The sequence below is a fragment of the Melozone crissalis genome, unplaced genomic scaffold (genome assembly GCF_028551555.1).
Source record: "Melozone crissalis strain CALT ecotype California unplaced genomic scaffold, PUWL_Pcris_2 ptg000019l_1, whole genome shotgun sequence".
NCBI lineage: Eukaryota > Metazoa > Chordata > Aves > Passeriformes > Passerellidae > Melozone > Melozone crissalis.
Genome location: NW_026535797.1, coordinates 17,386,454 through 17,401,846, shown reverse-complemented (window position 1 = coordinate 17,401,846; position 15,393 = coordinate 17,386,454). Strand labels below are relative to the sequence as shown.

General features: G+C 40.6%; 1 protein-coding gene across 2 annotated transcripts; it reads right to left on the bottom strand.

Moving 5' to 3' along the window:
- Positions 1-1,026: 1,026 nt before the first annotated feature.
- On the bottom strand, positions 1,027-9,807 carry ANKRD22 (ankyrin repeat domain 22). 2 transcript variants are annotated; one of them, XM_054277368.1, is made up of 6 exons: positions 9,722-9,807; positions 3,830-4,021; positions 2,959-3,066; positions 2,586-2,663; positions 1,617-1,715; positions 1,027-1,104 (listed from the first exon to the last, which is right to left on the bottom strand). In XM_054277368.1, the coding sequence occupies exons 1-6, from the start codon at positions 9,740-9,742 to the stop codon at positions 1,027-1,029; spliced, it is 576 nt and encodes a 191-aa protein (XP_054133343.1). In that variant the 5' UTR covers positions 9,743-9,807. The 2 variants fall into 2 exon arrangements, with proteins under 2 accessions (XP_054133343.1, XP_054133342.1); XM_054277367.1 differs by lacking the exon at positions 9,722-9,807 and having other exon boundaries at positions 3,830-4,081.
- Between the last annotated feature and the right edge of the window lie 5,586 nt (positions 9,808-15,393).

Sequence of the window (15,393 nt, the reverse complement as noted above, 5' to 3'; positions counted from 1 at the left end):
ATCCATTAGACCAAGGAGGCACAACACAGCAGTGTATGAAAGGAGCTTCCCCTTTATTGCTGCATTATTAAATCACAAAGCACTGGACCACTTTGATACATTGCTTATTACTGCAGGTTTTCTTCTGCCTTCCCTTATGCAAGAGAAGACTTGTGGATATATTATTATGATGATTGGTATTATCCCCTGCTGCATGCACCACTCTGTACAGCAGGCTATCCTGCCTAGTCCCATGGGAATGACACATCTGGTTTCCATCAACAGCATTTCATTTATTGACTCTTTTTTTTCTTTAGCGCACTGTTTATATTGGAAAGGTAGTCTAGAGACCTGTTTCTCTACTGAGCCAAACATATTTTCTTTACTATTTCTTAATGCATTTAAGTGATCTGGGAATTGACTTTCTTTCCTAATCCAGCAAGGCATTGAATCTCTTTTTGCTGTTTCTTAGATGAAATCTAAGTCCTACTCTTGTAGTAACACAGGGAGAATTAAGGTGTGTGAAAATCATAGGAAGGATGGAAGAAAGAAGGGCTCAACTGAGAGATCTGTTTTCCCAGCCCCTCCCATTGTAGGAAGATAAATACTAAGAAGAAGGGTACCAGACCTTTTATAACTGCTGTAGTACATTGTTTCGTTTCCCTATGGAACAAGTAGCACACACTGTAAGGGATATTTTATTTTTGCGTTGGCTGCCAACCATCATATACAATGTTTAGGCTTCCAGATATTTTATAGTTCGCTTTCAAAATCCACAGTCTGCAGAAGTCAAGTAATAAAACTGATGAAGCAGATGGAAAGGGCGATATTTTTAACACTATTGTAGTAATTCATGGCTTAGTAAAATAAAATTAACTTCATGGCCTTGGGGTACTGATAAATCTCACACAAAATTGTCCAAGTTTGCAGCAAGGAAGGAGTGGATGTGGACTGAGTCTTTATCAAGTATCAGCCCCCACTTCTGCTGTTGTGAAAGGTGGGGTGTCAGATGAGGTAATTTTCTGCATATTTGAGAGTCCTTGATGGCTAAGAATCTTTTCTTATCATGCTTTCAATGCTGTGGAACTGTAATCTTCTTGCTATATCTAGGGGAGTCTCCCCATTCTGAAAGAAACACATGAAATACATTGCAATATGACAGATATGGGTCACATACAAAGAGATTTCCTAACTTTGCCCCCTGTGTAAGGTCCCGTGTCACTTCTGCTCTAAAATAAAGGTTTGAGGACATGCTGGGCCTATACTGCTCTGGCTGAAGAAAGGAACAGAGACCTCCCCTACAGTAGGGAAAGCCTTTCCACTTTTTCTGGGAGTAATATCCAAATGTACAGAGCTCAGCTAAGATTTGATTTCAAGAGCAGCATATGTAATACACTGCTCACCTCAACTCAGCAGTGCAGATACTCCCAGGTCAATATTGATTTGGGAACAACTTAGGAACATCTTAGGAACAACTATAGAGTAGCTCTGAGCTAAGTAGAAAACAAGAAAGAAATTGGCTGCCAGGAAGCTGTGCACCGTTTTCCTTACATTGCTGTGCACCAGCTAAGGCCTACAATGTACCTCCTGGCTGACCACCATGATAAACAATACATTTATCAACTTCACCTTCTTACCTGATTCTTTACAGAAGTGTCTGCATGAGCTTCTAGCAGTAGAGGAATGACTGCCTGGTTTTTCATTTCACAAGCATAGTGAAGGGCTGTGCTGCCAGACTGAAGGGAAAGGGAAGCAAATTAATTTTATTTCTATGACTTCTTTAGTAGAGCTTAGTAAGTAGGACTACCTGTAGGCTATCAGATTCCCGCTAACAGCTGGTTGCAAAACACACATACCATTTCCTGTCACAGTACACTACAAGGTGAAACAAACACATTACCATGAGAAAAACGGGATCAAAAAAATTAATTCCTTCCCTGGGATGCAACTGCTAAAACAGGTTTGATACATTAGCAGGAAACCAGTAATTTCAGGGGATCACATGAGCTTGACCTCAGAAACTACATCTTAAACAATACTGTTTGCTTGCACTTCAGTGTTTTAGAATTTCATTGCTGTTAAAATTAATGTTTCTCCTTTTCTGCCTTGGAGAAGAGCAGTTCTTTACCTCACCCAAGTAGGATAGTGGATACATAACTCTGTATATACCAGATCAGCACACTCTGAAGAGCAAGAGAAGACATAGGGTCTTGCCCTGTAGCCCACAACTCTGTTCCAGTTCAAAATAAATGCTGATAAACTCAGATGCTTATATCACTAGAATCTTTACAGATTATTACTAGAATCTTTACTAGAATACAGGGGTATTTAATTCATAAGTACCTGAGCCCAGCTTGCCTGGATTCTCTTATGAGGGCATTGTTCAGAAAGGGAGGATTAGTTGATTAGTTGATCAGAATTATTTCTGTATACACTATAAATCTGTTGCCTGAGTGTCAAGCAGAAACACTGAATCCTCCTGGTACATTAGTGAGTTCAGTGCCTGATGCTCCTACTCCAACTATGCTGCTAGAAGGTTCTGTAGTCTGTTTTTAGTATTGTTTCCTTCCTGTGAGCCACATTTGCATTTGTATAAACCCACTTACAGAGTCTGTAGCATTCACATCCACTCCAGCTCTAAGCAACATCTTGACCAGGTGTTCATTCTGTTTTGTCTTTGAAACCTGAAAGAGTAACACAGTAAAACAGTTAATCTCATATAGCCTTAAGTATATTTGTGCTAAATACGGTGGGGTTTTCCCAAAAAGAGGCACGGTCTGTGGGAATGTCAGACTGATGCAGCAATACAAATCTGTTCCTTCACCAGTTACATCCACAGCAAAAACCCTTCTGTTGTACACATTCATTCTTGCTTTAAGAAAGCAGCCCATATTCTGTGGAGCTTCCTGGCCTGAAACACTGCCAGGAAAAATGGCAAGGGAAAGGTCCAGGGTCATTGTTGCTTCCCTCCAGACTCACCATGAGGAGGTACCCAATGAGCATAACTGGCATGAGGATTATGATCAGCACGTAGTCAAGGAAGGTGAACCGTTTCCTCACAGCATAGTGGAGGCAAGTGCAACCCTTCTAAACACAAAGCAACTCTCATTAGTACCAGATTCAGTCATCTCACTTTGACTAACATTGATTAGAGAAGACCATTTTAAATCCCACAAGCTTTCTTCTACAAATTCTAATAGGAAATCTCCTGGGATTTTCAAGCAGAAATAGACACATGCATCTTGCTTCCTTCAAGTAGAAGCACATTAACACATAGAGGGACATGGAAATTGGACTACACATGCAAGGAGGATGCGGGATCCAAAGGATTCCATGTGTATGTTGGCAAACTTGGACCTGGCTGCAGAAATTCAAAGGATAGAGTGGGTATTTCATGTGGCTGTTGCTGCCACACATCAAGGTAAACCAGCAGGAGGAGTCACCACAGCCCCCCTTCTTATGGAGGTGCTGGCTACTGAAACAAGGATATGTGAGACCTTAGAACATCGCTTTTGGGACATCAGAGAAAAACAGGAAAGCAGCAAAAACCACCACAGACTCCTACTGAGAATAGAGCTTTAAAAACAATCCTTGAATACTGAATACCAAAGTAACTAAAGGGCAGGTCTGCATACTTTTGTGCTACAGTGTTAAACTTGCTACAGGATGTCAAAATGGAGCTGGACACAGGACCCCAAAAGAAGCAGAGAAGCCTTTTAGTTCCATCTGTTTCTCCACATATCCTCAGTAGGAAACTAACTTGAGGTTTGTCTGTGCTTTCTAGTGTCCCCACTGGCACTCCCAGAATCTGAAAGAACAGTCCCACAAAGGCGAGTCAGTGGCCACTTACCTTATTTCTGAGGTTGACATCAGCATGTTTCCTAAGAAGATAGTTAACTATCCTGTTGTTTCCTTGTTTACATGCACAAATCAAGGGGGTGTCTCCAAGGAAGCTGTCCTGGACATTCAAATAGTTGCTGTTGCTCTCCAAAAGGAGATGAACTTTGTTGAAATCGTTGTTATAAGCTGCCTGACAGATGGGCTGAAGTGAGAAGATAATATTCATCAGCACGTGTTTCACTAAGACATCCGTACTTGCCATCCTGGCTGACTCCTCACACACCCCAGGACACTTGGCAGAGGCTGTAGTTCTTGGTGCCTTCCAGAAGATGGTGGTAGGAGACGCTCCTGCAGCTCTACACTGCTCCCAGCCCCAAAGTCACAGCCTTTGCACAGTGGAATGGATGTTCTGCTCCTTTTGGATGCTATTTCTATAACCCAGGAAATAAGTCCTGTTCATTTATGTTTAAATAATATTTTATTTATTATCCTATTTATAAATGGCTGTTTATTTGCAGCCATTAGCAAAGAACCCCCCAAAGCAGCTTCCATTCTGACGGGAGTTGGTCACGGTGTTAAGCAGCAGGCAGGGACAAGCTCCTGTGCCCGAGTTCTCCTCAGGCTTTACCTGTGGCTGAGCAGAATGAGCCACTCCTGACTCATCCGTTCCCAGAAGGGAACCACAATTCAGGTGAGAGTTGAAAAACCAAGCCCCACCAATGTTTCTTTTCTAGACCTTGAAATACCTAAAAAAAACCATACCAGTGAGCCCATAGGTCAGATCCTGCTTGGTTTTTTGTGGTTTGTTTTTTTTTTTTTTTTTTGAGAACTGCTTTCTGGTCAGCTTTTCGCTCAATGTTTCTACACATCCTTGACCTAAACTGCAATTTCTTCCATCTCCTGTAGCACTAATTCAGACTAAGGAGAAGCTGGGAAGGGCAGGAGTACTACAGGTTTCTAACAGCCTAATACAAGCAGAAACTAACATTTAGAGGTGAGGCAGACTGGTAACATTTGAATTCTCCAGACAAAAATAGAATAAGTCTGTCTTTTCTTTGATACTGAAGATTTTACCCAAAATTTTCCAAAACAGAAATTTTCTTTAAATATTAGCTGTAGTTTTCCTCTTCATTCTCCTTTTTTCACATTCTAAATACTTTATCTGAAAAAGATCTAGTCCTGATCTCTGAGCTCTTTCCTCACTCCTCCAGATTGTTCCCTTCTCTCTGTCCTCCCCTCTACTCCTACACCTTCCTGCATTAAAAATATTCATCTTATTTACACATTTTCAGCCAAACTTTGATTTACAAAACAGGTTTATCTCCAGCATAATTACTGCTTAGTTTTCTGGACAGCTGCATAAGGGAAGTGATTTGTTTCCAAAGAAAGTATTTACATGCTTACCAGACCTTGCACTACTTCTTGTTTTGTTTTTATTATGAGTCAAAAATCTACAAAGAACACATGCCATATTTTAAACTTGCACATCTGTCTGTATTTGTATAGACGTATACATATACAATTTGGGATTTTGCATTGAACCAGAACCAGAACTGTTTCAATGATTTTGAGGAGAAAAGCCTCTTTCAAACCCCTTTTGGTGTGATTTGCACACAGGTGCCATCTAAAAGATCAGTTTTCTCTAGAACCCTGCTCTCTGTCATGTTGGTGTCTAGTACTGTATCTTCATGTCCAGGAGAGAGAAGATCCTGTGGAGTTTGCCTGCACCTCTGATTTCCCTGCCACTCTTTTGCTTAGATATTGCTTTGCTTATTTAAAGATGTTCTTTGGTTGAACATCTGTTCAAATCCCAGTCATTTACCATATAAATTTGCTCCTTCCTAAGCTGGTTTTGCTCACTCAGCAGCTCAAGGATTTGCTTTTTTCTGCTTTTCTTTCTGTACTGCCTCAAAGACTTTTACTTGCTGGGTGAACCCAAGGCATTTCTGACTGATGCTCTCATTGATCCATGGGATCTTTCTCTAAACCTTCCACTCCTGCTGAACTCAGTTCTAGAGCCATGAACAGTGATGGCACACAGACCACTCCCTAAGAGACCACATTATTTGGGGTGAAGTCATGCACAGAGCCAGCACACACAAGTCACAGCTGCTCCTTCACCTGCTGAAACCAGAAAACATCCAGGGCACAGAGAATGCAAGGAAGCAGTTCTCATCCATTCCAGCAACTAATACCTGGGAAACTGATGTATTTTAAATATGATGTAAAGTAAAGATCCATTTTGAATCATTATTATTCCCCTGGAGTGGGGGTACTTTGTAGAAATTACGTTGTCTGCATTATGTTCCATTCATATTTAAAAAAAAAAAAAAAAACAACAAAGAAACACAACTTTTTTTCCCATTTCTATGGGATTTTTTTGAGGCCCACTCTGCTGGTTCATATTCTTGAAAACACCTTTTAGTCAAAGAAAGGTGAAAAATCTCACAGACCAAACTTGTAATATATCTCTCACATTGGCTTTTCCATGGCTGGAAAAGCAAACATAGTAGCAGAATATTTAAGTAAAGGAGCAAAGCACTACCAACAACTCTAAGTTCATGATATTGACATCAATAATAATAAGGATTCAGAAAAAAAAATGTTAGGAAAGTATAAAGATAAGAAAAAACACAAATAGGTGACAATCAGCCACTTCTCCAAGAAAGGCAAATGCTATATTAGATAGTGTCTCTCACAGAAAGAGGTGTTATAGAAGACACTTTACTGGGATGGTGTGTAGAGCTCTTGTAATTTGTGTGCTAAAATGAGATCAGACCATGGCATGAGCATGAAACATCTCTACAGCTGAGGAACATGAAGAGCCTGAGGAAAGGCTGATTTGCTTAGCTGGGCTAGGGAGACACAGCACTGTCACTGGTGCTCCAAAATAAATTAAAGAGACAGTATTAAAGAAAGACAAATTAATTTCAAGGAATATGGTAAAAAAGTTGATGCATCTGACCAAGAAATTTAGCATGAAAATTAAAAAGACATTTGTATTCATAAGCAGAGTAAAGTAACAAAACAGGCTTCCAGTAGCAACAGATTGGACACAAAACCTGCCTGGCCCCAGGCTGGGGCTTGAGCATGTGCCAGGATTTCTGTGGTTGTGAAGCCTCAGCCACAAAACTCTTTTCCACCTCTCACTTTTTTTGGGTTGTCACTCTGGCAACCCTATCTAAAGGAGGACTAACTGTGCTTTAGACTGTTTTAACCTATCCTGGAGGATAAGGGGCTGTAAAATCTCACTCTGTTTTCTATAGTGTTGGAAGATTGCCTCAGTAGTGATACAGCCAGTTCCATATTTGTGTTATGGTTATTACTGTTGTTATGTTATTGTTATCCACTCATCATACACAAGAGAGAAATAAACCTATGGGATAGTTCTCAGAATACCTGAGCCTCACATGCCAGGGGCAAGCCATACCCAAGGAACCCAAAGTTCATGTCTTGTGCTCATGTCTGTGCAGTCTCCTTTAGGGATGTGTGAGAAGAGAACACGACAACAAGTTCTGAAGAAAGCACCACTGAGAACTGAGTTCTCAGCTTCTGGAGGAGTAGTTTGCAGTCCAAGACACAGAGCGGCTTCTCTTGCCCACACCACATCATTTATACATCCCAGTGTCCTGGCTGCCCAGGGAACTCACAGCAGACCTGGCCACCCCCATGAAGCAGCAGGGCAGAGCCAGCACTGGCACAGCAAACACTGCACCCCACACAGACACGGGCTCAGCTCTGCAGGGAGGGGGAGTAGGAGCCACAATCCCAGCTCAGGCAAAGAGGAGGAGAGGGCCTCTGTGGAGGATCTGGCAGCAAAGCCCTCCAGCTCTGCTCTCATTCACACTTCTGCAGCACCACCCAGCATTCAGACACGGTGCATGGGATGAACCTGGCAGCGTGACTCTGCACAAAATGTACATGGAAGGGAGGGAAAAACCAGAATCACAACCCCAAACACTCCTTTAACCCTCTCCAGAGGTGCCTTTTCCCAGCCATAGCATCAGGGCTAATCATAAACTAGAGCACAGTCTGCCCAGCTGAAAAAAAAGCAGTGGGCAGACACTGGAGAATGGAAAGTAGAGTTTGAAGATTAGATATGCCAATAATTGAGTGTTTAAAATCTCTCTTTCTCCAATACTTCTTCTTCTGCAAGCCCTTCAGACCAGATTTTAGTTGTTCAGTATAAAAGGCTTCAGGGAAGGTGAGAAATACTCACAGGACATGCAAGGGTTTTCATGACTGAGACCACTCAGTATAAGATCACCAAACATGTGGTGCAAGATAAGCAATATCACTTTCGCTATCAGAAAGGGCAGTTATAGAACCAATTTTTAAAATTTTTTTTAATCAATTGTGGAACATGATTGATGCTAGGTCCTAGCAGTTTACCCAGATCCAGATGAACCAACACATCTGAACCTGTCTGGTGTTTTCAGAGTTTCTTGCATCACCCTCTGCTCAGCTTTGATGAGCTTAGTGATAAACCTCCAGCTGCTTAGCAAGTTCTACCAGCCAAGTAAAGGTTAAAGGCACAGTATGAAGGACAAAGCATTCAACCAATAGAGAGGAGGTGAAGGTAAAGCCTGTCTTGCAACTTGGAGAGCAATTTCAGTTGCAATTGCTTCCTCCTTTAGAACTCCAGGGGATTGCCTAAATTACATCAAGTCTTTGCAATTGTTTAGAAAAAAGGAAAACATTTTGCAATGTCAAAGTATTCTGAACCAATCCATAGCCTCTTCCTTTGCACTAAAATTATACGAACAGCATGCTGTCAACTTAACAGGAAAGTCTAAATTAGGTTTAGGATGTCAAGGAATACACTAATATCTAGGTTCTGCTTCTCAGAAAAGGCAACCTACAATTCTTAATTTTCAGTTGCCTAGCTTTCTATCCTGTATAATTTACATCATTTACCATATGAACCATAATTTATGCAGAAAACTGTTTCTCAAAATGTTAAAAGAGAGAAAATGAATTTATATGAAAATATTAACTAATAAGCATGAGAAATATGAACTGCATTTAAACATTCTTTAAAAACCTGTGTAATTAAGCTAGACAACACTGATTTCCATTGCAATACTATCCCAGAGTAGCAGATCTGGAGAGAGGCAAGAAATCCTTTCAGAATAAGCTACAGTCTCTTCAGCTGATCACCCTATGAATGCACAGATTCAAGTTCCTTGTAATACTGGAAGAGGAGAAGATGCCTGATTTCCTGATTTCACGGAATAGCTTTTTGAAAATAAAAGGGTGGCTTTCAGCATAGAAATGTAACCTTTAAAAGCAACAGCTATGTAATGCTACCTCCAGAAAAACAAACACAGTGCAACGCACTCTTTTCACAGTCACAAAGGACCAAAATCCTCATTTGTCCCCACATGTACAAATGGTAAATTTATAACAGAATACGTTTAGGTAGAATTTATTCTAAAGTGGAAAATGTTAAATGAACTGTAGTTTGGGGACAAACCATAAAGATAAGGTAAAAAATAATTACCTTCCTAAAACTATATGGGGGGCATGGGATGTTTTCTTAGGCATTAACTTTATTATCTGTATTCAGTGTAAGCCAAGGAGCTGTCTGCTTTTTGCAAAGCTGTTTGTCACTTGCGCCATGTAGAGGATCATTCTGATCTCAACACAGGACAACAGAAAATGTGGAACACATTTCACTTTGTGAAACCACGATAATTATGCCGGTTAGTGCATTTTTTTTTTGCTTCTACAAACAATACTACTGGCAGCTTGTAATAGACAAAGGAAAACATTTCCAAAGGAAAAAAAACTTCCAGATTTCTATAAGCCTGAGTATGGGAGGCTGCAAAGGGAGCAAACCAAGCCCAGTGAATATCCACACCTTGAACAGCGTCAGTAACTGCAGAAAATGGTCACGTACCTCTGAATAGAGTATCCCCATGCCTATTCTTCACTCTGGAGCTCCTTCTTGTTCAACAGCCCAAGTTACCCTCACTTGAAATGTGCTCGAGCCTGTTTGAATCTGGTTAATAGTTAACGTGAAAGTATCACTTTTTCTTAAGCTGTGTTTCCTCTCAGTGCTTTCTACTTAGTAGCATAAAACTATTGTCTTCAGAAACCCAACCCAGGGAGGCAAACGTGAGAACAGCAGCCTACGGAAGGCTGATGGAACAAGTTACAACACAGAAGCATTTTCCTTTGTCATTTCTGCAATAACATCCTCCAGTTACCTAAAAAGGAAAGTAGCAAAACAGGTTGAGGAGAGCAGGGAGAGAGAAGGGAAGGAAGTTTCACAAGTAAAGAAATGGAGGAGTGAAAAGAATAAAGAGCTTGAAATCTAAAACTTAAAATAAAGAAGAATTGTACTTAGTTTGCCACCCAAGCTGCTGTTGACTAAAATACGTTCCAAACCTTCTGCAAGAACACCTCAAATGCCTGTCAGGAAAAGGGAAGCGCCTAAATCCCACGCCTTTAATGAGAACTCCCAGTATAATTAGCCTTTCACTCTTTAATTAAACAGGCCGGCCACTTTCATCACATTTGCTCCATCTTCTCTTTCTAGCCCAGCCCAACCAATGAATATGATTCATGTTTACCCTGATAATTTTATATGCTAATTGGGAAGAGAATTATTGCTGATGGCCCTGAGGATAAGATGTTGATGGGATTTCTGTACTACACTCAGTCTTTCCGAGCAAGGCGTGTGTATTTCAAATTTCTTCATTCACCTCAAAAATATCTTATCCTTTTATAGTTTAAATCACATTTCATATATTTCAAGCAATTTAAAAAAAAAGTTTTAAAACATATTAATGTAAGGATGCATCTTAAATCCAAGACCTCTGCCTTACATTTAAGAACATCTGTTTCCAAATAATGTTCATATTTATTCTCAGCGAGGTGGAGGACCATATAAAATTTCTTATTCTATCTCCAGCCTAGTCTAATTAAAGTAGTACAACATTGCTGGCTGTGGTGTTCTTGTGCTGGCACCAGTTGTAGCCCTTTCAGTGGCTGTTTATCAGAGGAAAGTTAGGCTGGCAGTGACAGACACAGACACAACACTTACCTGTGGCAGACCCACTGGGATCCTCACAACAGCCTGCTCTTCAAGCATGTGTTGAATATCACGTTGGACTAAGGGCATGGAAGAGTGAGTAACCCCTCAAAGGCGAAAAGGTCTTCCTCACCAGTATTTCATTAAGATCTTCTTCACATCAAGATCCTTAGATAGTCACATCCTCCTGCATCTACTGACCAGCTTGTTGGAATTTATAAGCTACAACCTGTTGAAAGAAATATTGAATCACTAAGATGCTACATAAAACAACGTAGTAGTTTAATTAATCTCTTTCTAACAAAAATAAATAAATGTATGGTAATCTGAAAAAGTATTAGAAAAAACACAGCAAGCAAACCAACAACAACAACCGAAAAAAAAAAAAAAAGCCAAAAAAAACCAACCAAAAAACCACATCCTCTCCAAATCAGAGCAATAGCTTCAGGCAACACTTACTTTTCCCAAGACAGTGTAAATTACCCTTTAATCCAGCATCACATCCCAGGTCCTCTTGAAAAGCACTGAAGTGACTACTTTGGTCAGAGCTTCAGCTGAAGAACAGTCAAGCAGCCCAACCATGATGAGATATGAAACTCATGCAAATGTATATAGTCACAGGTTCACTTCTGACTGACCTGTTGCTTCAGTGCTTTTTTCCATACTTGTAAATGAAGATTAGAATCCTGAAAAACTTTGGTTTTTTTATGAATAAGGGTTTTTTTCTCCAAAGGGTGCCAAGACAGTGCATGGGCAAACTGTCCCCTACCCAGTCTGTGTGGGAAACATGATTCTTACTTCCTGACAGAATTCAACAATACTTCAAAAGTTTCATGTGAGCCAGAAGGGAACTAATATTTTTCATAAGAGCCTTTACCAGGGTACTAATAAGGTAAACTATTTTTTTAAACCAGATATTAATAGCTTAAGAACAGCATATTCAATAAAAGTCACAGAAGATCATTTGTCTCTTTAAATTCCAAGCACTATGATTTGTATTGCCACAAATCCCACGAGCCACGTTACCCTCAGGAAAGCAGCCTTTGGCTTGTTGGAGTCATGTGTGCAGAGCAGTCCTCCCAAATGCACATTCCTGAGAAATGCAGTCCTGGAACGGCCAGTGTCTGCACAAGAGGGACACTGACACCTTACACTTTCCCTGAGAAGAGTGTTAACCACTTGTACAACATCCTTGCAAGGTCCCTTGTGCCTCTGCTGCAGGACAGGGCTGACTCAACAGACCCAAGACACACAAAGAAACCCCTCCATGGCATGGACCAGAGCCTGGGTTTTGTAACACTTAACTGAGCTCCTCCTACGTCCAGCTCCAGGCCTGACCACCTGGACTTCAGTTTTGACACAGCATTTTAAAACAGAATACTTACTGTTTCAGCTTCCCTGGCTCTCTATGTCAGGGCAGCCCATCCTGAGAAGTTTCTGTTTCTAGGCTTTGTGGGTTTTATTCTCTGTTTGTATGCATTACTTTCCTTCTCTTTTCCCTTTTCAGATGGGCTAACATATATTTTGCTCTTCACTTGATTCCCGTCAATAATATCAGAAAATATATCATACATCCCATATGCCACCACAAGGTGATACAGGTAAAATGTTGCAGATCATTCCCAGCTGGCAATTCTATAAAACAAAAAATGCAGGATGTTGTAATCTGGGAATAGAGCAAAGTCTTCAATATTTCTCACTAAGTGGGGGTATCAGACCTGCTGATCTGATGCTTTTCATTGAGAAATCACCTTTTTGGCTTTTCCACAGAGTGTGCCCTATTTCCTAGAGCAAAACTGTTTCTGTGGTGACTCTCAGGTAGGTTGTGTTTACTAACAAGTACTTACTCCATTCATTTTCCCAGGCAAGGAGCATATCATTAGCACCCACGTTTCAAAGAATTTGCAGCATCAAGAAGCCAGGCCAGTTTCAGTGAGGATCAAGCCCCTCAGGCTGACTTCAACTAATTCAGTGGTGAGGCAGGGTCTCTAATATATTGTGTTCACAGAGTTATTGAGGGGGCTTGGAAATAGTAAGAATTAGTGTTAGCACCCTCTCTTGACTTGAAGTTTAAACAATATTTTAAAACTTAATTCAGTTCCTCAGAATCCCTACAGAAGCTGGGTAATTCAGAGCAAACTCCTTTTTGTATGTTGTGGGGTTCACACCTTCCAAATCACTTCTGGTTTTATTCTAAGATTATCTAACAAAGAAGGGTTGTCCCAGGCAATCAGCAATTCAGAGAACAAGAAACCGGTGTGGAACCTGTGACCAAAACAGTTTTTGTACTACCCTCAGCAGCAGAGATCAATTCACAGCTAGAAAGTTTTGAGAAAGATGGATCCTTCCTCCTTTTTATCCCAAAATATAGTAGTTACAGCACTTAGTAAGACAGATAGTAGTACAGATAAAGATCTGCCACAGCCTCAGGGAACAAGAATAACCAAGTTCCTCATAAGTATTCTAATAACAGGTTAGATGCCTCTTTACCTCACCAGATCCATGATGCAATTTGGTCTTTCAGAATTCATGCAACGGTGCTGTTTATCATACAAAAACTCCACTCCTTAAGTACTGCCAAACAAGCAGCACCTAAACATGCTCTCCCATGCATGCAGATCTCACACAGAACTCTGCTGCTGCTCCTTGCATTGGCACAAGCTTCTGGCAGTGAATCAGCAGGAGACTGACCAGGAACTGCAGCAGGAGGGGCAAGCACAGGAGCCAAACCAGAGGTGAGTTTGTTCCTATCCATCCATGCTCTCTTTCTCCCTTGCCCGTCTCCATGCAGGTGTGCTGTCCTGGCTCTGTGCAGCTGCTTCTCAGAGCAGCCAGCCTGCCATCCCTGCTGACTGCTGTGCACCAAAGGGCAGGTGTGCCAGAGGGGGAGAGGAAAAAGCCTTTGGCCCATGCAGATGGGAAAAAGGGTAACTGATGGTTTCATTTTCTTCTCCTTGTTTTTTCCCCCCTAGGGATGTCACTGTGGATGCACGGAAATCTCAGCATTGAAAGCATGTACATAGATTAAATAAATATTATATCTGCAAAAGCATTTGAGTTTTCCCTGTAAGTTAAGCCAGAGATTCTGACACCTGCTAGCCTGGTGTCTTTCTGTCCCATTTATAGTGTATGTGAAAGCCATAGCACTCTCTCAGGAGTACACTGATGAATTTCTAGAAGGTTTAAGGTTTGTTTTCATTAATATCAAAAAACTCCAGAAATGGCATTTTTGAGTGTATCTTTCAGGCATCTTCCTCTACCTTTTTTTTTCTTTTTAAAGTATTTCAGTTATTTCCAGTTTGCCATGGTAAATGCCACTCTTTGGCATTGTTTCATTGCATAAAAAGACTAGATTGTTGTTCAAAGCCCCTATGACTTGGTCATTGAAATTAATGAGACAGCTGTGTGCCAAGCCTTGGAGTTGATTGGTGCATTATGTCTGATTTACAAAGCTTTCATATTCAGTACAGTACAGAGAAATTTGCACACCATAAAAAAGGTAATAATTTACCTACCGCATAGATTCATCTTTAATACAAACTGTGACATGCTGAACTTTTCAGTTTTTTCCCAAACAATGTTCCACATGAGAAAAAGAGGAATGTGTTTTTTACTTTTGTTTGAACTAAATAAAATAGCAGAAAGCAGTGGAATATTTACTCTGAAACTGCTTCCAGAGCACACAGGTAGGAGGATTTCTGTTGTATTGACAGAAGAATTGGAGTGTTCTCCTACAAAGTGCATAGACCACAATGAGTTTGGATTTCAATATTGAAAATACAATATTGCACTGAATATATATTCTAATAATATATAATGATATATAACTTTTATATTATATCTATCCATCTATCTATAATATTTCAATTCTGGCTTAATCCAAATGCTGTAGTCACTCAAGGGATACGATAGATTTAATGAAAAATGAAGATAATTGACAACCCACTCACTCCCTCCCTCCTAAAGAAATTCAGAGGAAACAAATAAAAGAAATTTTACCTGTCCTTTTCAAACTCCAAAACCTCAATGATCTTCCCCATGGTGGTTCAGATAAAATGCTCTGGGTTTATGACCTGTTCCATCCATGCTAATTACAAAGGTGGCTACAACCAAAAAGCAGGGCATTAACTACACAGAGAGCACTATGATTTCTGCTCAGACAAGCTTTACTGTGACCACCAGACAATGCCTAAAATCCAGGAAGATTCAGCTTTTTCTCCAAGAAAGACAGATTTACAATAGAAAAGACCATATGTAGAAAGGAAGATACTCATCACAAACTAGCATCAATGTCATATAAACACAGGACCCCAGGTTGGTTCCTTCTCATCCTGGAGCCTTTGACTCATTTGTAATCCATATTAAACAGGAAAATCTGTAGACAATCCTTCCTTTACACAGGTACTTATTCTGTCAGCCCCTGGGGAACAGACCTTGGGCAACCTTCAGGAGACTCTGCTCTTGGGTCCTCCTGTGGAATTCCACACCACTCTCTTCCTAATGAACAAAAACCATGCGCTCTTCCACCCAGCCCC

Bases quoted from the DNA above. Each gene is read 5' to 3' on its own strand.
- ANKRD22 (XM_054277367.1), bottom strand. From the start codon at position 4,081: ATGGCAAGTACGGATGTCTTAGTGAAACACGTGCTGATGAATATTATC. The intron at 2,664-2,958 runs GTGAGTCTGGAG...TTACTCTTTCAG, and splicing joins TCATTGGGTACCTCCTCATG to GTTTCAAAGACAAAACAGAA. The intron at 1,105-1,616 runs GTAAGAAGGTGA...TGTTTCTTTCAG, and splicing joins ACACTTCTGTAAAGAATCAG to AATGGGGAGACTCCCCTAGA.